Below are 20,773 nucleotides of genomic sequence, written 5' to 3'. Positions count from 1 at the left end.
CTACGTCGAAAAAGTTTATGGAGTATGCATGTAACTATTGGCTGATAAACAGAGCAAACGAGTACCTTTCACATACCCTGTCACAGTGTGTTCCTTTTCTCGGATACTCTCAATCCTTTAGAACTTTAGGTTTAGAAGCATATGTGCTACATTAACTCTCTAGTCCAGAGATGGCTTATATCGAGTCTACGTTACTATTAATCTAATATAGATATATATATAAATGCAGCTGATCTTCTCATATCTAACTCGAAGAGCTATTGAAGTATACCCCACGATCTATCCCCGTGCAATATATGACTTATAATAAGTACACTATATACGGGATGGAACGAGCGTGGCACTGTGTTGGTCCGTGTGTTGACAATTGGCAGCTCGGCAAATGACCAATCACGGCATCAATATAACTAGAGGATAAGATCATCACTTCAGTCTATCTGCAAACTCACTGGATATATCCATAATTCCTGCCTAAGTTTCTTTTGAGGTAGGGTTTTGAGGGGATGATAAACCACATACTACTTGCAGCTACAGTATTTAGTTAATTCCAAAGAGTCGGTCAATAATGTGAAACATGTCTCCCATGAGGTTAATCATCAAGAGTTACTATATACGGATAGTATCACTATGGGAGGTAACTATTGCGTTAAGTCGAATTCGCAAGTTGTTTGTTGAATTCGAAGCATTATAATAAGTCAACTAACCAAAATTAATTATTCTTTTACGCGCCAATTACATTAAGGCCAAACGTATCGTCGCGACATCTGAGCTGGCTTAGTATTATGCAGTTAGATATAACTGGCAGCATTCCCAGTAGTACGCTGCCACGTCATATCGCACATTCGTTCGCCGCCAAGATCCTCTTTTATTTTCCTTATGAGATCATTTTCCCTATGAGATAGAAGACGATACTAACCTCCACAGAGTGTGGAGTATATATGAGATGATAATTTCCATTCTACAGCTAGCTATTAGAGCCGCGTTATCGTTATACATAGTAGTCATAGGGCTGAACCTACCGATTTGAATTTATCGAACCTTTGACATTCTAGGTTCTCCCGGTAGCTGGAATCAACCGGTATCCGAGTAGTCCACTTTATTTCTTGAATTAGAAAACCCCTTGAAGTTAGAAAAGTTGACTTAAACCTGCTTGTTCTTCAAACCTACTACGGAGTAATACCGTAGCACCCTAATATTAACGTTACGAAGAAATAGACGCCTCCGGAATGCATTACAGCCGCGGCGTTGCAGAGAACTTTTGACAGCAATCAAACATGTCGCCATGACCCCGAAGCCACTAACCGCCCCGATTTCACATCCTTCGTTTGTTACCACGTAAACTACTTATTTATATAGATAGGATAGTTTCGGAATATTTCTTAAGAGTCTAAAATCCCATACCTAAGTGTCACTGCTGCATGTCTGTCAAAAAATCCATGGTTATATCGCATCTGTAGTATCGGCGAGGCGAGCCTTAGGCATGTAAGCCGCAACGAGGCAGTTTGCGGATGGCAACTTTTCTAAAATATCTGACTATCGGTCTAGCGTTATTTGAAATGTTTATAAGTTGATTGTTTTCTATTGAACAAATCATATGACTGAAATGTAATTTGGACTAATATAAGTATTATTATTTAGTTCGGTATTTAATCCGATTTAATATAACTAATTAAATTATTACAAACATTATAAATATAGTATTCTTTTGATATCTCATCAGTACTTATCGGCTATGTAACACAAGAGGCAGTTCTTGAGGTTGCTATTCAAGCCTACCTCAACCTCAACCTCAACCATCGCCATTTACACTATACACTAGAGATCTCGTAATACCAAACCACCGATACCTATTGAAGTCGTGTGGCGCTTGGCGCTGGATGTGTTCTATCGGTTATGGATGATTGATTATTTGGCGGAAAATCATCCGCCTGCTCCGCCGGCCACAGGGACGGACGACCAAATCCTTCACAACATAGACGCCCGTATGCATGGCCCCATGGGTGGATTTATCGAAAAATACTTCGGCAAATTTCGATGTCCACCAAGATGCTTTACTAAAAATTCAGACAGCCGGAAGAGTTATTGGTCGCTACGCTGTTCCATCAACTGAACCGACACCCGACACTTTTCTACAATGGTTTTCTAACTATGTATCGCGGGAGCTTGACGGTGCTCGGGGCTCGTGGCATGTATTTAGCGGCAATGTAGCACTTGAACAAGAGAGTGCTGACGAAGGTGCACGTTTTCTCTTAATCATGCCTGCCTCATCGATCTCTAACGTGCAGATGAGATGGGACCATGTTCAGGTTATTGGCCAGTTTTACCACCGTGGTTGTGTTTGTTATCAGGATGGTCTATTGCATCTTTGCCGGTCCGCACACCTGGTATTTTCCAGTCAGCCTACGCGGCTCTTCTTACATGGCTTCTACATACGCGGTTCGCTACTCGAACTTTGGGATTTTGATCGATCTGGCTTATATTGTAGTGACGTATTCGATATCCGGAAAGAATTCATCCAATTTCTCTTCATTATTCTCAGTTACCAGCATATGACGGACCAGGACTTGGGGAAACTCAACATCATTGAGTCGGATAAGGCCGGTAGTTACATTGTCCTTGAGTCTTTAGGAAAGCTTTATCTCGAAAGCCAGCCAATCGCCTTTCGTGAAGGCCTTATTGGTACAGGCACAACTTGCTACCGGGCTAGAATGCTTGATTCGAATCGACAGGATTATATCTTGAAATTCAAATGGCGTTGGGCTAGGGAGCATCCGGAGGACGAGCTTCTAAAGCTGGCCCAGAAGAAATGCGTCTGGGGTGCCGTCTCCCTTGATCATTACCAGGAATTTGAAAGTACAGCATCTCTGCGTCGAGGCCTCCGGTGGGGGACACACAGAAAATTCACTAAGGTAGACCTTTGCGAGAGACATAGAAGTATCGAAGAGCAACGAACGGACAGTCCTTACAATGTCGACGGACTTATCGAATGTACAGAAGAAACCGATAACTTTTTTCAAAATCGTATTCTTGCTTGCCTCGTTACTTCTCCTGTCGGCAGACCCCTTCGCACCTTTCAGTCTCTATTAGAGTTGCTCCAAGTGTTTCGTGATGCTATCAAGTGTCATCGATCACTCTATTATGACGCCAATATTCTTCACCAAGATATATCACCGGGGAATATGATCATTCTAGATGGCCAAGATGAAGGAAAGCCAAAGGGGATCCTCATAGACCTCGATTCCACAATAGAGCTCTCGGAAAGATCAGAAACAGAGCTAGGAATTACTGGCACCAGACCATTTATGGCTATTGGCGTGCTGAAGAGTGAATGTCATACTTATCGACACGACCTAGAGTCTTTCCTCTATGTCTTCCTGTGGACAATCATAACAAACCACGCAGAGAATCCTCCAGAGACAAGTAAGCTTCGACAATGGAGCGATGGAGACTGGGAAAAACTAGCGGTACTCAAGTCTCTTGACATGGATCAGGATAGCTTTCAGAATATTCTGGAGGAATTTACTCTCACCTTTCACTCCCTTAAGCCGCTCGCTGAAAGTCTACGCCAAATTCTATTCCCCCTACGGAATGGGGTAATTTGGACGGGGACTAACGACTCTCCTGAAGCTGTAGACATGCTCTACGATATAATGATCCACACGTTTGAAGAGACTATTGCTTCTGAAGGTAGAACGAGACGCACACAGGCGCGCGTGGTTGACTTGATTTGAGACCACCTAGGCTAAATAAGTCTGAGATATGTAACTGGTAATGGGGTTGCGACTTAGTGCGAGTTGGATAAAGTCCGAATTGAATAATAATGACCGAGTTTTTTGACGGGAAAATGATATCATTTGTAAGCATCACACATCCAAATATGCAAATATGACGCCAATGACGCGAAGCGGGGCAACCTTTTCATGCAGAGCACGCTATGATGAACCCCCACCTTACCAGTACATACCTCAAGTAGGTATTATAGGACCAGGACGAGGTACCTTAGGTAATTTTCGTAGCTCCAGCTGGAGATAGCGTGCTTTGTGTTACTTGAATGGAAGACGGTAAGGTTCCTTTTCGTACCTAATGAAACTGTTTATGTAAGTAAAGTAAATGGTGGGTGGAAAGGGAAGGATAGGCCGGGCTTAGGAGTGGCTTTCCGAGATCCCCTCTCCTCTTCAGTACAAATTAGACCGTGAGAAGCTCCCCCCCTCTTCTTTCCCCCTCTCCTAAAAAACCGACAATCATCATCCCTTGTATTAGAATTCTAGCCTTAAACGACCGAAAACCAAAGCAAAAGTAGTCAAGATGGTCAAAGCCGGTACGTGGAAGAGTCTCCGTTATTTAAACTACTATCAATTCCATCAATTCCATCATTTCCGGATTCAGGATGGCTGCATGAGCACGATTGCGCGCATTTCGTCAACTAGGAGTCCCTGCCGTACACCAAGGCTGTGATGAATGGACACCTTGTTGGACACAATGAGAAGATGTCTGCTAGGCCAAACCGAACCATTGGGCTCATACGAGTCCTTATCTACTAGACTTTCCTACGGAAACCCCTACCGCGTGGCTTTTTAGTTCAGCCCTATACAATGGTCCGAGTCATTGCTGACAAGAATCTACAACTCTAGTTGCTGTCGTTCGTGGTGACTCTAAGGTCACTGGAACCGTCACCTTTGAGCAGGCCTCCGAGTCTTCCCCTACCACTATCTCGTGGGACGTTACCGGCCACGACCCCAACGCCAAACGTGGCTTCCACATCCACACCTTCGGTGACAACACCAACGGTTGCACGTCTGCAGGCCCTCACTGTACGTGACGCTACCCTCATAGAGAAATAGAAGGATCAAACCGAAGGAAACGACTAATTTTCAATATAGTCAACCCCCACAACAAGACTCATGGCGATCGAACCGACGAGACTCGTCACGTTGGTGACCTGGGCAACGTTGTGACTGACGCTCAAGGCAACGCCAAGGGCTCTATCGAGGACTCGCTTGTGAAGCTGATCGGCCCCGAGAGCATCATTGGCGTAAGTGATAATGTTTGACGCTATAATATTGTACATGCTAATTCCGGGTGAAGCGAACTGTCGTATTCCACGGCGGCACTGATGACCTCGGCAAGGGAGGTAACGAGGAGTCACTTAAGACTGGCAACGCTGGTCCCCGACCCGCTTGCGGTAAGTTTCTTTTAATACATGTTGCTTCTCGAGATTAACAATACAACTAACACAATCCTTCCTAGGTGTTATTGGCATCTCGAACTAAACATGTCCCAAGTGGTATGAAACCTAGTGACGAAATTCAGTATAATTGAATGAGTTTGAATGATATATAGTCGATCATAGGTTTTATAAAAAAGAAATACAATCTTTAGCAATTGGAAATGAAAATTTAAGCCATCGACATAGATTTTTCTATGCAAATCTAAACCCTCAACTAGCTGCGGACTTGCAATAGTAACTTCGATCACCTTGATTGCGTACACGTATAAATGTAGATCGTGTACCTAAGCTACTGAAGTACCTAAGCTGGTGTTTTCGTTTGTGTTTGCTACCCCTCCAAGGTACCCTTGACTGCCATGGTACAATACGATACCTAAGATAGCTTGGTACTATTTAGGGAATAATGAACTAGTTGAACCCCTGATCTAAGCTCCTTCAGTTCTTCGTGCTCTACACTACGCTTGCTGTTTCCGATGCTTTTCACTGTCCTATACTTTCCTATTAGTCTTAACAAAACGCATCGAGATTGAATAGTACCTAGGTACATAAAGTAATCCATACCCCGCTCATATGTATCTTAAACAAAGGAGGGGCAGATGGGGAAAGACCGACCCCGTCTGCCCCGTCTGCCCCGTTTACTAGATCTTCATCCCCCGCCAGCTGCCGCATCATTTCAGCGATCTTCTCGCTTAGGGGAGCCCCCAATACCCCTGGACTTGGCCTTGACTGCATGTGGTTTTGGTCCTTCAGCTTTCAACGAGTCACAACTTGGCTCAAGAGACTTGGCCTTCCCCACAAATTGATGAAAGTTGTCAAAATCCAAAGCGCACACGACATCTGCATTTTGAGCTTAAAGTCAACGTTTTCTGAATGCATTGGCTTCTTCTTACCTAGTCACACTCGACCTCGAATGTTCTAACTCTCTTTACTTAGTTAACTTAAACTTCGAGGCATCTTTTACCTCCTACGCTTGGGTAAGTCTAATGACGTCCCTTCTTGGATTCAACTTTCGAATACTTCATCAACACAAGCGCCTCCAATGCTAATCAAGCGAGAATGGCGGTGTCCATGCCACTTGCCGGATACACTCGTTTTGATATCGTATCTAGCCGAGCAGTGTACAATCTTAGATCTTTATGCCCTTTCCCGTTTCACTCCCAGTTATGACAGTTGCCAGCATGCATGAACATGTAACTTCAAACACGTGGTCAACCAAAGTCTTAGTGAGATGCCACTTGTCACGATATCGGGTTACTATCTTCTTCCCTACAAGTTGTCACTTAGTTTCGTCGACGGCTATGGATGTTCGCAACTCATTATAAATGTGTAAATATCCCGGAAGAGACGTTGGCCTTATACATCATACGAAATGTTATACAAACCTGCAACTCCACATGATGATTGGCAATACAACTATGTGGCTTTATAGAGAGCTATAACTGGGAGCTCATAACCCCTTAGCCACTCTAGACCAGGATATGTAATATTATATTATATATATCGTCATGTTTCTTCACCCTTTTATATCCACACAACTAGTTTTGTCTTCGAGATCTCTACAACGCACGCTACCAAGAGACTTACCAATACCAGTATTCAACTATTTACTGACTATTTAGACAGATTGCAGGAATTCCCCGGATTCCCTTCCCTCTCATCCTCATCATTCATTAACTCAACCGTCTCCTCGCTAGCAAAATGGCGAAACAATTCTTTGCTAACGTGAAATCGGTCCTAAGCGGCGACACTCTAGTGCTAACCAGCCAGAGTAACCCGAATGCGGAGCGTGTTTTTTCCTTAGCCTTCGTTACCGGCCCGCATCTCAAGAGAGATGGCGACGAACCCTTCGCCTTCCAGTCCCGGGATTACCTGAGGAAGCTAGTCGTTGGCAAGGTTGTTCAATGTTCCATTCTCTATACCATCCCTACATCTGGAAGAGAATACGGTGTTGCCCAGCTCAAAGAGGGGACCAAATTTCCGGACGAATTGGTCCAAGCTGGCTGGCTTAAGGTCAGAGAAGATGCAGGCCGTAAAGAAGAGTCTGAAGAAGTTCTGCAACGACTTGAAACTCTTCGTTCCCTAGAAGCAGAAGCTAAGGCTGAGGGAAAGGGGCTTTGGGAAGGCATTGGTGGAATTATCGAAGTCCAAAATGATATAAACGGTCTTGATATCGACGAATGGAAGAGTAAAAGTATCGACGGTGTTGTTGAACGCGTTCTAAGCGGTGATCGTCTGCTTGTGCGCCTAAAGTTGTCCGACAAGAAGCACCTGCAGGTTATGGCTCTTGTTGCCGGTATCCGCGCACCCTCTACAGAGAGAGTTAACCAGTCGACTGGCCAGACTCAACCCGCGGAGGAGTTCGGAAACGAAGCGCGACAATACGTCGAACAAAGACTTCTTCAGCGTGATGTCAAGGTCGAAATAGTTGGTACCAGCCCGCAAGGACAACTCATTGCCTCCGTCTTGCACCCTCGTGGTAGTATCGCGGAATTCTTGCTTGCCGATGGACTTGCAAGATGCAACGACTTCCACTCTACCTTACTCGGTCCAAAGATGGCAGCATTGAGAGCGGCCGAGAAGAAGGCTCAGGCGGCCAAATTACGTCTCCACAAGGACCACGTAGCCAAGGCCGAGGGTGGTAGCTCATCCGATATGATTGTCTCGAAAATCCAAGGAGCGGACGCGATATTTGTTCGTACTAAGAACGGTGCCGAGAAGCGAATCAATCTTAGCAGTGTTCGGGGCCCCAGGGCTAACGAGCCTTCCGAAGCCCCTTTCAGAGACGAGGCAAAGGAATACCTTCGAAAGAAATTAATTGGTAAACACATAAAAGTATCTATCGACGGACATCGACCTGCTAGCGACGATTTCGAGGCACGTGATGTAGCTACTGTCACTGAGAAAGGCAAGAATATCAACCTTCAACTAGTTCAAGATGGTTGGTGTTCCGTGATTCGACATCGTAAGGATGACACCGATAGAGCCCCGAACTACGATGAGTTGCTTGCGGCTCAAGAAAAGGCGAAAGAAGAGAAGAAGGGTATGTGGTCTGGAAAGGCATCAAAAGCTAAGACGTACGTCGATGTTTCAGAGTCTGTCCAGAAAGCCAAGATTCAGCTTTCAACTCTTCAACGTCAAAAGAAGGTACCCGCGATAGTCGATTTCTGCAAAGCTGGCTCAAGATTCACCATTATCGTTCCTCGAGAAGGAGTCAAGCTCACTATGGTGCTTGCTGGCGTTCGTGCTCCTCGAGCACCTCGTTTACCTCAAGAAAAGGGTGAGCCCTTTGGGCAGGAGGCGTTAGATCTTGCCAACCGCCGGTGTAACCAGCGTGACTGCGAAATCGATATTCACGATATTGACAAAGTTGGTGGATTCATTGGCGACCTCTACCTTAACCGCGAGAGTTTTGCCAAGGTGTTAGTAGAGGAGGGCCTTGCGTCTGTCCATAAATACTCAGCAGAGAAAGCCGGCAATGCTACCGAGCTTCTAGCTGCCGAAAAGCGTGCAAAGGAAGGCCGTAAAGGCATCTGGCAGGACTGGGATCCGTCACAAGACGAAGATGTTGAAGAAGAGACTACTAATGTAGAAGCTTCAAATGACGCTGTGCCCACGGATAAACAAGCTTCCGATTACCGAGAGATAGTCGTCACCAACATTGATGCCAACGGGAGAATCAAGATTCAGGAGGTTGGGAAGGGAACTTCCGCTCTAGAAATTCTAATGAGCGAGTTCAAAAAGTTCCACATTGACCCCAAGAACAATAGGCCCCTTGCTAATCCCCCCAAGACCGGCGAATTCGTGGCGGCTAAGTTTACAGCTGATGGTCAATGGTACCGTGCACGAGTGCGGTCGAATGATAGGGCTGCTAAGGTTGCCGAAGTCGTCTATATAGATTATGGCAACAGCGAAAAGATCCCCTGGTCTAACCTCCGAGCACTGGACCAACCGCAGTTCACGACGCAGAAACTCAAGGCGCAAGCTACTGACGCCGCACTCTCGTTCATCCAGCTGCCTACTGCCCCCGACTACTTCAATGACGCGCTAAATTACATTGCCGAGGTCACTGATGGACGAAAATTAGTGGCCAGCTTCGACTTCGTGGATCAGAAGGAAGGTTTGAGTTATATCACTCTGTTCGACGAGAAGAAGCCGAGCAGCACCTTTACAGACTCTATTAACAAGGACGTTGTGGCAAATGGTCACGCGCTTGTACCCAAGAAGCTGAAGGCATGGGAGCGCGGACGCGCTTCTGAGGAAGTACTGAAGAAACTACGCGAAGTGGAGTCCCAGGCCAAGGCAGACCGCTTAGGTATGTGGGAGTATGGTGATATTACCGAGGATTAAATAATACCACCTTGCCCCTTTTTTGTCTTGGGTTAGGCTGGTTTTCTTCAGCCAGTCTCGGGTTTCTTCAGCATATTTGCATGGCATGGGGAAGACAAAAAGCTACATCGTAGAATATGAAGCAAAATAGCACGTGTAGTCTATAGCCAAGTAAAAGCATCACGAGCGTATAGATATAAGGTCCTAAAAATCACATCTTATGCTTAGGAATAACAAATGCAAATTGTTTTTCAAATGCTTTGTCCCACTTACCAGTATCAGGTCTCAATTCGAGCTGGTTCTATGCCTGTCTAAACATTTAATAGATCGGGTAGTTAAGCACTTATGCTACTCAACATTTTTCGTAGTCATTTGCGATGACTTAGAAAATTTTTACTTCTCATTTGGCTATTTATACATGAGGCATATAAGAAACGGCGAGCGCCGAAGATCGGTCATATTATAAAGTGAACGGGAAAAATAATCCCCTTGCCAAGGACCTGGCAGTACATCCGTCAATTTACGAGACAACAGGTTTAAGAAACTGCTCTTAAGCATTATACATATAGTAAGTGAAGATATACAACGCATTATTGATTGGGTTTGTATGCGAAAGCAACACTGGCAACAAAGAAAAATTACCATAGAACCAATAGGATCGACAGGTTAAAGGCTAAAGCGACCTCCAACGTATATGAAGCACTATTTGTCGTGAAGTCTGTCTTGGCGGAGAGAAGCAAAACGCTGAGGATGTGGGACTTCCCAATAGCCGGATCAAGACCCCACGTGGAGGAGGCAACGACGTCGATATGTCCATATAGTTGGCTGAGTAAGGGCCCTCGCTAATGTATGAGACTATCTGAGGCTCACAGTAATACCTACGTAACTTAGACGTTCCGTATGCGGGTAGACTTATTGTAGGTCGGTACTTGTTATTATCGGCGAGGGACTACCAAAGGACTAAGGACTAAGGACTAAATACCATCGGCAAGCGATTAAAGGCGGTTGTTTAGTCAGGAAGAGTTCGGCTATCTAATATTTGCTTAACAATACATTCTAATAACTGTAAATTCTACTACGCAGTCAACTTTAGCCAAGGTAGGTTTAATTATAATTTACAATACTTACAATATCAGATGTATGGATAGACTATGTACAACGCCACCTTGTTGTTTTAAGACGTAGGTATAAGTGGGTTGGTGGCTGACGGTAAGGCGAGCGCAACCTATTGGATGGATCGGCCGAAATGGAGCGGCCGGAGTGGCCGGAGGGTTTTAGGTAGGTACCTACATACCTAACGGAAGTAAGAAAGAGCTTAACCTAGGTCGAACGTGTCGAAGAGGAAAGAAAAGTCCACGACAGAAAATCAGGTGCTTTGATAAATTTTCTTTTTTTGGGGTACGGACGGCTACATGCAAACTAGTATACATCTAGCTTACATGGTAGGTAGTGCATAGTACTGTGGACATATGACGCTTGTCCCATTGATAATGCCCCACCATCGCCATCACGGGCAAATAATAATAATAATAATGGTACTTCGTACATAAAGTAATAGAGATATCCCGACTTGCCCCCAACAATAATTGAACCTATTGTCCCATCTTCAAACAACACTACAACTACATCTGTAACCGACTCGTCTTGCGTTACTCACAATACGATCGCTTCGTCGTATACATCTTGATCCGGAGTTCCTAGTAACACTAATACAAAATGTCTAACTCACTCGACCAGTTGAAGAGCACCGGCACGGTAAGTCCAGTTTACCCCTCAATCAACTCTACCCCTCCATCGTGAGCTTTTATTGTTCGAGATGGAGGATCTCCTAGCTCATCTGCAGTACTGGCTCCGTGAGCGCGGCACACAAATCTCGCGTTTTCTCGCTTCATAGCTAGCAATTGGCTAACTTGTATATGCTTTCGTCAATTAGGTCGTCGTCTGCGACTCTGGTAAGCTACACCAATTCTACCTCTAATAAAGACGCGGTGGCGCTAACTGACGTATTAGGTGACTTTGCAAGTTAGTATATCCCGCATCCCAAACCCAACTCGCGACAATAGCGAGCGGATCAGACCGGTATAGCATTGTCCTCCTCATAGCAATACTAACAACAACTTTCAGCTATCGGAAAGTACAAGCCGCAAGATGCTACCACAAACCCCTCTCTCATCCTCGCCGCGTCTAAGAAGGCCGAATACGCCAAATTGATCGACGCTGCTGTAGAGTACGCCAAGGGAAAGGGTGGTGATATCGACAGCCAAGTCGATGCTGCTCTTGACCGACTCCTGGTTGAGTTCGGCAAAGAAATCCTGAAGATCATCCCCGGCAAGGTCTCGACCGAGGTCGACGCCCGCTTCTCCTTCGACACCAAGGCTTCGGTTGAGAAAGCCTTACACATTATCGAGGCATGTCACTAATATACGCTAATGAACAATGACCATTGGATAATTATACTAATACGTATTATATAGCTATACAAGGAGCAAGGTATCCCCAAGGACCGCATTCTGATCAAGGTTGCGTCGACATGGGAGGGTATCAAAGCTGCCGAGATCCTACAGCGCGACCACGGCATTAACTGCAACCTGACCCTCATGTTCTCGCTCGTCCAGGCTATTGCCGCTGCTGAGGCTGGCGCTTTCCTAATTTCCCCCTTCGTCGGCCGCATCCTTGACTGGTACAAGGCCGCGACGAAGAAGGAGTACACCAAGGAGGAGGACCCCGGTGTCAAGTCCGTCCAGGCTATCTACAACTACTACAAGAAGTTCGGCTACAAGACTATTGTTATGGGTGCATCTTTCCGAAACACTGGCGAGATCACTGAGCTTGCTGGCTGTGATTACTTGACCATCTCTGTAAGTGACCACCTTTTAATCATACACCTAAATATGGCAACTCTAACATCTCTATAGCCTAACCTGCTCGAAGAGCTCCTGAACTCGTCCGCTGCCGTCCCCAAGAAGCTCGACGCCTCTGGCGCCGCGGCACTCGACATCACTAAGAAGACCTACATCAACGATGAATCGCTCTTCCGATTCGACTTCAACGAGGAGCAAATGGCTGTCGAGAAGCTACGTGAGGGTATTAGCAAGTTCGCCGCCGACGCCGACACCCTCAAGGACATCATCAAGAACAAGATCTCGGCGTAAACCACGACGCCTACAAGCAAAAAAAAGGGGCACAGGACAATTGTGCACTGAGAAATGGGTTGTTTAGGAGTTTCTAGAATGCATAATGAATTTGGCCTCTTTTGCTTCCGGGGTAATAACAAGTTCAGTTGTAAGGGATCTGCTTGGCGAATATAAGACCGGCAGGTTTCTACTATGATGTCCATAGTCGAAAACCAAAATTTAAAGGGTTTAACCAATGCTTTTATTATTATTATTCAATCTTCGATGTCGTATGGAATACCACGCAAAATGTGACGAGTCGAAATATCTCTTTATTAGGTACTGTATTGGTATCGGATAACCTGCCTTAGGTAGTAGGATATATGAAAATTGGTATTACTGGTACACAAACGCAGAAACGCCCCCGCCATGCATTATGAATATGCAGATACGTCGGGTTAGATGCCTATGATCTCCCAACAAGATCATACCACCGCCCACTGTCCACTGCACACCATTACCATCGTTATCTCTCTAGCCAAATAACCCTGATAAATAAACGTTACCGATCTAAGGATCCAATCCAAGCCCAGCCAACCACAGACGCAATGGGTTTTCTATCCATGGCTTTCTGGGCCTCTCTATTCGCCTTCCTCTTCACCATTGTCGGCCTGCTCCTCCTCATCCTGCTTACCCTAGGCTTCTTCCTCGCCCTGGTCCTCGTTCCGGTGTATTATTACGTCAAGTTTACTAACGTGGTCGACAGGCTACGCTGACGATTCGGTGCGCTATGCCGTGTTTGGTCTGCTCGAGCTTTTCGGACGCTGTTATTTCTGTATTTTCGCCGTTGTTGCTGTCGTTGCTGCTGTCTGGGGAGTCGGAGTCGGAGTCGGTGGTGGAAGGGGAAGTCGGCTCGAATACAAGCGCTGTTAGCTCCCCGCCTCGCGCACAATTACTGTCCAGTCCGAACGCGTACCGCCGTATGCTGAGGCCGGTCTTGGCGTCGTGGCCGTAGATTACGGTTGTTGTCGGCGTCCCGTGGCGTCCCTTCTTGCGCTTCTCTTTCTCCAGCGTGTTCCACACCTTGGACCAAGGGTGTCCTTCGCGGCCTTCGCTCGGCTTTAGGTGTGGGTGTGAAGAGGAGGCGATAGATGGATCGAGGAGGGATTCGGTAGAGGAAGAGGAAGAGGAAGGCGTAATGAGGGTTCGTATGTTCATGACTACCTGCGGGTCTTGCTTCTCGAGCGCTATGCCGGGGACCAGACCCCCGTGCACAACCACCACGTCCCCGTAATACGGAGATATGGCGCCAACGCGCAGGATGACGGGCCGCGCGGCGAGCCAGGAGCGCTGGGCGGACGTGAGGCTCTTTGCCGTTTTGCGGTCTCCCTTCTTACTCTTATGCTTGTGCTTATGCCCGTGGTTCTTCTTCCTTTTCTTCCCTTCTGCCTCGGCGTCCCCTCCCGCTTCTTCGTCTATGTCCGTGTCCGTATCCGTATCTGTATCTGTGTTTGCATCGGCCTGCATTTCAGCCCAGGCCCGCAACACGCGGTCTTCGTGGTTGCCGCGCACGCTGTACGCGCCCATCTCGACGGCGCGGTCGACTACGCCCCCGCTGTCTGGGCCCTTGTTCACCATGTCCCCCGTGAAGACGACCGTGTCGCCTCGCGCGCGCGAGTACCCAACTTTGGTGAGCAACGCATCCAGTGCGTCGAGCTGCCCGTGCACGTCACCGATCATGATCAGGCGAGGCGAGTCGAGGCCGGCATGGGGTTTGGGTAGGGCGGAGGGAGGTAAGGAGGCGAGGAGAGTTGGCTTCGTGAAGGAAGGGTGAGGGTGAGGGTGAGGTTGAGATTGAGATTGAGATTGGGCGTCTTGCGTCATTATTGCTGGCACTATGGGCAGTAGTTGTTGGCTATAACGCGTGAAGCATAATAGCGTTATGAGTAATATTGTAAAGATGGTGCTCGCGGTAGTTATACGTCGACGCTGCGGCCGGGACGGTAGCGGCTCTGGACGACCCATTGAGGGTTTAGTAGCACTACGTACGTAGATCGGGACGTGTGTTGACGTCGTTGAATAGACGGCTAAGTACCTGAAGGTTCACGAATGTATAATTCACGTCCATGCGGATACGAAGCCTAATACCTAATACGGGTACGTAGCAAATAACCTGTTAGACATTCAATTCTACATAGACGGCTTCGGGATGAGTCTACTGATTGACAAGACAAGACAAGACAAGACAAGGCAAGGCAAGACTTATATAACGACCACAGCTAAGAGACCGTGGAAGTTCTGAAGTTGTTACACGTATTGTTATACAATGTCTCACACAATGTACGACGTTACGCAACGTGAAGGGGCGAAATGACCTCGGAAGCCATAGAGATGAAATTTCGGTATGGAGTCTTGAATCTTTGCCAAGACCGATCTAGTAGATCCTTGTCTCATTAGTCTCATCAGTCTCATTGCAAAGGGGTGTGACGCTTAGGTAATTACACATGTGATGATTTTAAGCGATTTCGATGTCGCTTGATACATAGGTACATACCTAGGTTAGGTATGTAGGTTAGGTAGGTATGTACTATTAGAAGCGTACGGCTGACTAAGTCATCTCGGTCTTATGACTAACCTAGCAGCTTGGGTATATCTGGTATGTACATGTATATAATTATACATAGAGCAGACAGGTATATGTAGTGTCGTGTGAATACGTGATATATGTGAGATGTTAAAAAAGACCGTGCTCAAGCCTCAAGATCAATACTAACTGAGTATTTGCCCATGTCAGTGGAACCAGTATACCCAGAGACCGAAGATAGACTTAGGGTTTGATTCAGATGTGAATTTTGCCGTCTGAGCAGAGTTGACCCGTTGCAAGCCACACCTGAAGATATAAACACCCGGTTTTGACACCTCAAGACATACTAATCCAACCCCAACGCCGTCCGATGCTTGCTGCGACATATCCGCCCAATCTTTTGTATGGTATATATTATTTTATTTCTTTTGCGACTCCTGTTCTTTTCGGTACTTTTCATTCTCCAATTCCCTCCAGTCCTTAGGCTCAGGCTCGTTCCCGTCGGTTTTACGGACGGAGCCGGCGAAAGCGGATCTTCCGGCATAAAGCTGGTATCCCTCTCCCGACTGCTCGGTCGTTTCGAGGCTCTTGAAGGTGATGGGTTGATTCCCGCGGAACCGCTTGCGCATATCGATCATGCCCCTCCTACACTCGCCAAAGCCCTTCTTCAGCTGTTGGCACTTTGTCGGGAGGGTCTCGGATAGCGGTGAGCGCAGACATTCGGCTGCGGTATGACGCTGTACCATCACGCAATCCGACTCTTGCAGGCATTCCGCCAGTGCGGCTCCTGTGGTCGGTGGGCCGTCAGCAGAGTCCATACAGGATGAGAGGATGAGAGGCATAGTGGCGCTATGAGTAGGTCCACGCATACATACTTATTTCTTTACATGAGCTTGGCATATTGACCAGATGTGGGGGATCTGCGAGCGAAGCTGTAGAGGAATCAATTTCCACCAGTTCACATCAGATCGGATCAGATGGTTTCTATCGCGAAAGTTGCGAAAGGTTAGTTGGTCCGAGCTTAAAGAAATGCAATAACATCGATTGGTGGATGACCGCCCGGAGTTATGTACATACACTAGGTACTTAGGTACCTAGGTAAGCATGTTAGCATATGCAACTTTCTTTAATGCAGGGGTAGCTTTGTATGTACATACTATGTACCTAGGTAGCTTTGCTGGCATGTTGTTGGCAGAGTTCATTCTTTCCTTTTTCCGCTATCCAGGTCAACTATCCAACCAATTTAAGTTATCATTAGTGGGGAGACAGGGAGACAGGGAGACTCTATGCAATGTACCTAGTACACCGTAGGGGAAGGAGCTCCATTGCCATTGAAATAAAATGAAGAACCTTAATTACCTATGATTTCAATATTATGCCTTCTCAAAGTTTAAAATCTAGTGCAAGAATTCCAATATTTATTCCAATATTTATTCTAATATTTATTCTAATATTTATTTTTATTCCAAAGTCTTAACCTTGACTTCAATTTACCATTTACCATCCATTTCTCCTTATAGATACTAACCGTCATGGGTATCGCTCAAACACCGATTGTCCGTCTTTCTTGAGCTTGGCTTGCTGCAATTCCATTCGCATGTGACATCACCAAAGACCTACCTACACCGCGACAGCTATTTCTTTCCATATCATCGACCAATCCAATTCCTCACTCTTAGAGGCAATACTCTGGATGGAAACTTAGCTAGACAGAAGGAAAATGAACAGCTTATTGCGATAGCGCAGCGCTAAACTGGCATTGAACGTCTTCTATCCCTTAGGTACTGAGCTAAGTGGTGTTATACCGAACATATCAAATCCAAAATGCCCTTACCATTCCTTGGTCGATTGGACATGTTAGTAGTGTCTCTATATACCACCTAGTAAGAAGACAAGTATCTTTGTTGATATTAACACACGTAATAGCGTCGAATACTTTGCCCTCGTGGGCTCCTTCTTTCTCATCGGGCTCGAGGCCCTTATTCGAGTGTTAACGCTCGCGTTACGTATGTAGATACCATTCTGTCTATTACTTCTCCTATACTAATATCATAAATACAGCATCCTCATTGTTGAACCTTCTCTACCGAGCCTCGCGACGGCTGTTTAACAGGTTGACTTCACCGGCGCAGAAAAGGGCCGAACAGAGAAGGAAATGTACGACTTGCTTCTACCTCCCCCTTGCCACTCTTCCACACTAACACATTGCATTCAGCCATCTCGACCTCGGTTCGAAATGCCTCCGATTTCGTTGATCTCTGTGCCATGTATGGCTACACAGCCGAGGAACATGTGCTACAAACAAAAGATGGATACCTACTTGGAATACATCGCCTTGCGTGGAGGAAAGGTGAGGAAGACATGAAAGTCAACGACGGGCCCGCCAGTCTAAAGAAGCGCGTCGTTTATCTTCACCATGGTCTCCTCATGAATAGCGAAGTTTGGGTTTGCCTCACCGACGCTCAGAGGTCTCTACCCTTTGTGTTAGTGGAAAGAGGTTTCGACGTTTGGGTACGTTCAGTGGTGTCTCTACAACAGGATTGAGATTGTACATACTAACTGTGGGATATTAGCTGGGTAACAACCGTGGGAACAAGTACTCTAAAAAGTCGATCAACTACCCCCCTACTACGCCCGAGTTTTGGAACTTTTCAATCGACGAGTTCGCTTTTCACGATATCCCAGACTCGATCAACTACATCCTAGAGAACACAAAGCAGCAGTCCTTATCCTACATTGGCTTCTCCCAGGGCACCGCGCAAGCGTTTGCTAGCTTAGCGGTGCACCCTAAATTGAATGAGCAGGTCAATGTATTCATAGCATTGGCACCGGCCATGTCACCTGCTGGTTTGAATAATGGCATCGTCGATGCTCTCATCAAAGCCTCGCCCCAGGTCCTCTTTCTCCTCTTTGGTCGACGTTCTATTCTCTCATCTGCTACGATGTGGCAGTCTATACTGTACCCACCTCTGTTTATGAAAGTCATTGATATGGGCTTGTCTTTCCTGTTCGGCTGGAAGACCAAAAACATCTCGGTTAGCCAGAAGCTCGCGGCTTATCCACATCTGTATTCGTTTACCAGCACGAAGTCGGTCGTCCATTGGTTCCAGATTATTCGCAATCGGTCATTCCAAATGTACGACGACGATGTGCAAACACCTCTATCTATCAACACGTCGAGCAAATACACGAAGGTCGCCAAGTATCCAACCCGCAATATTAAGACTCCCATTGTCTTGGTCTATGGAGGGAGCGACTCTCTAGTTGACATCGAGGTTATGATGCGAGAGTTACCTAATAGGACTGTAGCAACTGAAATTCCCCATTATGAACACCTTGACTTTCTCTGGGCTCGCGATGTTGACATTCAAGTCTTTCAACACGTATTTGATGCCTTGGAAAATTTCAAGGGTGCAGAACATTCGCTAGAAGAGTTTGAAAGCTACCAACGAGCGCGCAGCGCCAGTCTGACAGCCTCTAATACCTTTAGGCAGTGAGTTTCTCGAAGTGTTGATGTTTATATCTTGTTCTTACCAATACTAGAAATGGAAAGCTAAATGGTGTTAGCACACATCGTAGCAGCGACGCGTTCGAATCCGATGGGGCTTCTGGGTCCAATGGATATCAGGTCAACGGAGAATCTCTATTGAGTGTACAACACGAGGCGCGTGAAGATCCCGCGAATAATTCCGATTTTACTCTAGAAGCGGCGGAACCTATCAACGCCGCAACTCCTAGTCTTCACATTCATCCTAACCCTATCGCCACGATCAATGAAAATGCGCCGCCCTTGACTTCGCCCGATAGGCCTAACTCGTCCGGCGGTTACGACGGCGTGGGAGATCTACCTACCCCCGCAACGCCTAGTCCCTCAGCTCAGAACAACAAGCGGAATCGCCGACGTAATAGTGCTGCCAGCAATCTCAGCTTGGAGGGTTCGATGAAAGAGGGACGCGGCATCAAAATTGGCGCTGCGAAACCCATTATAGGTAGCAGCAGCGACGAGGGGCGGAGGTTTTCTCGATTAGACAGTCGATAACTTATATATATGCGACTGGATCTCGGTATACATGACTTGGGCGCGCGGATAGATTGGCGTTTTCATAAAAGGAAAAAGGGTACCCATTTTAGCATATTTTACCAACCTAAGTTTTGGCTATTGCATTTGTCAGGGGGTTCGCAGACACGGGGACTTGCGCAACGAGTCTCGAAGGGTTTGGGGGTTTGGGGGTTTGGGGGTTTGTGTATAGCTATGGATATATGCATACTTTATATCTTCATTTTACTATGCATCATTCGCTGCGATGCCACTTTTCCTTCTTTGAAGATACTTTATAGTATTGCTGATTTAAACGACATAGCTACCTAGGTAAGTACCTAACCTAGGAAGACTTTTCATAGGGCAAAGCATCTACCGGTATGAGGAAAGGCGGGTGGGACGCCAGCTAAACCCCTTTTTCTTCGCATACAAGTTTAAGGCCTATGGCCTATGAGGCATATTAGCATAGGTAGCTATGGCAACTACATCTCTAAATACAATACCCTTCGTTTCCTATTTAGAATATGACGGTACACACATTGGGAGGGCATGTCATCCTAAACTTCCCGTTCCCCTCTCAAATATTTATGGAGAGAGGATTAAATATATCCTTATATACTACGCGCATAAGAACGAAACAGCGCAGAATTAAACCCGTGTTCATTATTGTCGCGCAACTACGATCATATATCTTCTTCATCGGCAGCCTCCTTCTCCACGATGAGGTACTTGTCGCGGCCAGTCTTGGGGTCCAGCTCATGCTCAACTGGGAGGGGGGTTCGGTTAGCCTTAATCTACAGCAAAGTACATACTCCAACTTACTGGCAAGCTTATTGATATGACCGATGATGTCCTCGATCTGCGTATCCTTTTTGTTGCGGTCCTTGCGCCCGAGGTTGTTGATCCACGAGAAGCTGTTGAGCGCGAGATACACGATGGCAATGAATATAAGCACGCCGATGGAGTATGCCCAGATGACGACCACGGTCGCGATGTCAGTCCAGCCGTTGTGGGAGTTGGCAAACGAGGTGTGCGGTGTGGTCTCTATTACGCCGCCGCCTCTGCCGGACAGCCAGCCGAAGAGGGTGAATATAGTGGCGAGGGCGTCGACGCCGAGGATAGCGCCGACGAGCTGCCACGAGAGACAGGTCTGGCCGCCGCGGGTCACGAAGATGAGCCAGTTCTCTGTCAGCGCAACTTATAGGAACAGAGCCCTCCTGTATCGAGCTGGAGTTCTGCACTACGCCCCCGGCACATACCTGGCGAGAAGTCTTGATCGACAGGATAATAGTACTGAGACCCGGAGCCAGGAAGACGGTATCAGCTGCCGCCTGAGCAGCCTCGGACGATCCCTCAACGGCAATTCCATCATCGGCCTTCTTCAAGGATGGCGCATCGTTCACACCTACGACGGGTTTAGTATCAGGGCCCGGAAAAGGGGCTACTAGCACAAGCAAAACCTACCATCCCCCGTCATCGCCGTC

At 46.7% G+C, this 20,773-nt stretch overlaps 8 protein-coding genes across 8 annotated transcripts; 5 read left to right on the top strand and 3 right to left on the bottom strand.

The window, feature by feature from the left end:
* Positions 1 to 1,897: 1,897 nt before the first annotated feature.
* On the top strand, positions 1,898 to 3,731 carry F4813DRAFT_378649 (FunK1 protein kinase; the record flags this gene model as incomplete). Its single annotated transcript, XM_049245356.1, has 2 exons — positions 1,898 to 2,000; positions 2,047 to 3,731. The coding sequence occupies 2 exons, from the start codon at positions 1,898 to 1,900 to the stop codon at positions 3,729 to 3,731; spliced, it is 1,788 nt and encodes a 595-aa protein (XP_049104417.1).
* Positions 3,732 to 4,240: 509 nt separating this feature from the next.
* F4813DRAFT_344573 (Cu,Zn superoxide dismutase) lies at positions 4,241 to 5,647 on the top strand. Its single transcript, XM_049241675.1, has 5 exons — positions 4,241 to 4,318; positions 4,632 to 4,811; positions 4,881 to 5,032; positions 5,086 to 5,182; positions 5,248 to 5,647. Exons 1-5 carry the CDS (start codon positions 4,306 to 4,308, stop codon positions 5,268 to 5,270), a joined length of 465 nt encoding a protein of 154 aa, XP_049104416.1. The 5' UTR covers positions 4,241 to 4,305; the 3' UTR covers positions 5,271 to 5,647.
* A 1,090-nt stretch (positions 5,648 to 6,737) lies between these two features.
* F4813DRAFT_108705 (uncharacterized protein) lies at positions 6,738 to 9,674 on the top strand. Its single transcript, XM_049238481.1, has one exon. The coding sequence runs from the start codon at positions 6,926 to 6,928 to the stop codon at positions 9,572 to 9,574; it is 2,649 nt and encodes an 882-aa protein (XP_049104415.1). The 5' UTR covers positions 6,738 to 6,925; the 3' UTR covers positions 9,575 to 9,674.
* Positions 9,675 to 11,269: 1,595 nt separating this feature from the next.
* F4813DRAFT_397040 (transaldolase-like protein) lies at positions 11,270 to 13,153 on the top strand (the record flags this gene model as incomplete). The annotated part of the gene is made up of 5 exons (XM_049247903.1): positions 11,270 to 11,308; positions 11,487 to 11,505; positions 11,678 to 11,961; positions 12,028 to 12,411; positions 12,469 to 13,153. The coding sequence occupies 5 exons, from the start codon at positions 11,270 to 11,272 to the stop codon at positions 12,703 to 12,705; spliced, it is 963 nt and encodes a 320-aa protein (XP_049104414.1). The 3' UTR covers positions 12,706 to 13,153.
* F4813DRAFT_108508 (Metallo-dependent phosphatase) lies at positions 12,943 to 15,235 on the bottom strand. Its single transcript, XM_049238479.1, has 2 exons — positions 15,221 to 15,235; positions 12,943 to 15,110 (listed from the first exon to the last, which is right to left on the bottom strand). Exon 2 carries the CDS (start codon positions 14,689 to 14,691, stop codon positions 13,417 to 13,419), a length of 1,275 nt encoding a protein of 424 aa, XP_049104413.1. The 5' UTR covers positions 14,692 to 15,110; positions 15,221 to 15,235; the 3' UTR covers positions 12,943 to 13,416.
* F4813DRAFT_344559 (cytochrome c oxidase assembly protein PET191-domain-containing protein) lies at positions 15,221 to 16,627 on the bottom strand. The gene is made up of 3 exons (XM_049241674.1): positions 16,126 to 16,627; positions 15,441 to 16,037; positions 15,221 to 15,390 (listed from the first exon to the last, which is right to left on the bottom strand). The coding sequence occupies exons 1-2, from the start codon at positions 16,148 to 16,150 to the stop codon at positions 15,670 to 15,672; spliced, it is 393 nt and encodes a 130-aa protein (XP_049104412.1). The 5' UTR covers positions 16,151 to 16,627; the 3' UTR covers positions 15,221 to 15,390; positions 15,441 to 15,669.
* On the top strand, positions 16,625 to 19,500 carry F4813DRAFT_344554 (alpha/beta-hydrolase). The gene is made up of 6 exons (XM_049241673.1): positions 16,625 to 17,106; positions 17,177 to 17,256; positions 17,312 to 17,407; positions 17,466 to 17,761; positions 17,824 to 18,743; positions 18,794 to 19,500. Exons 1-6 carry the CDS (start codon positions 17,075 to 17,077, stop codon positions 19,287 to 19,289), a joined length of 1,920 nt encoding a protein of 639 aa, XP_049104411.1. The 5' UTR covers positions 16,625 to 17,074; the 3' UTR covers positions 19,290 to 19,500.
* Positions 19,501 to 19,972: 472 nt separating this feature from the next.
* F4813DRAFT_385159 (uncharacterized protein) lies at positions 19,973 to 20,766 on the bottom strand (the record flags this gene model as incomplete). The annotated part of the gene is made up of 4 exons (XM_049246209.1): positions 19,973 to 20,055; positions 20,112 to 20,439; positions 20,549 to 20,694; positions 20,754 to 20,766. 4 exons carry the CDS (start codon positions 20,764 to 20,766, stop codon positions 19,973 to 19,975), a joined length of 570 nt encoding a protein of 189 aa, XP_049104410.1.
* Positions 20,767 to 20,773: the final 7 nt, after the last annotated feature.

Source organism: Daldinia decipiens (genome assembly GCF_022478715.1).
Source record: "Daldinia decipiens strain CBS 113046 unplaced genomic scaffold F4813scaffold_2, whole genome shotgun sequence".
NCBI lineage: Eukaryota > Fungi > Ascomycota > Sordariomycetes > Xylariales > Hypoxylaceae > Daldinia > Daldinia decipiens.
This window is presented reverse-complemented; position numbering and strand designations above follow the sequence as displayed.

Excerpts from the sequence above, each read along its gene's own strand:
- F4813DRAFT_344554 (XM_049241673.1), top strand. The coding sequence starts at position 17,075 with ATGCCCTTACCATTCCTTGGTCGATTGGACAT. Across the intron at positions 17,408-17,465 it reads GGCCGAACAGAGAAGGAAAT|CCATCTCGACCTCGGTTCGA; the intron begins GTACGACTTGCT and ends CATTGCATTCAG. Across the intron at positions 18,744-18,793 it reads GCCTCTAATACCTTTAGGCA|AAATGGAAAGCTAAATGGTG; the intron begins GTGAGTTTCTCG and ends TACCAATACTAG.
- F4813DRAFT_108508 (XM_049238479.1), bottom strand. The coding sequence starts at position 14,691 with ATGGGTCGTCCAGAGCCGCTACCGTCCCGGCCGCAGCGTCGACGTATA.
- F4813DRAFT_344559 (XM_049241674.1), bottom strand. The coding sequence starts at position 16,150 with ATGCCAAGCTCATGTAAAGAAATAA. Across the intron at positions 16,038-16,125 it reads AAGCTCATGTAAAGAAATAA|GAGCCGCACTGGCGGAATGC; the intron begins GTATGTATGCGT and ends CACCGACCACAG.
- F4813DRAFT_108705 (XM_049238481.1), top strand. The coding sequence starts at position 6,926 with ATGGCGAAACAATTCTTTGCTAACGTGAAATCGGTCCTAAGCGGCGAC.
- F4813DRAFT_344573 (XM_049241675.1), top strand. Across the intron at positions 4,812-4,880 it reads CACGTCTGCAGGCCCTCACT|TCAACCCCCACAACAAGACT; the intron begins GTACGTGACGCT and ends TTTTCAATATAG. Across the intron at positions 5,033-5,085 it reads GCCCCGAGAGCATCATTGGC|CGAACTGTCGTATTCCACGG; the intron begins GTAAGTGATAAT and ends TTCCGGGTGAAG.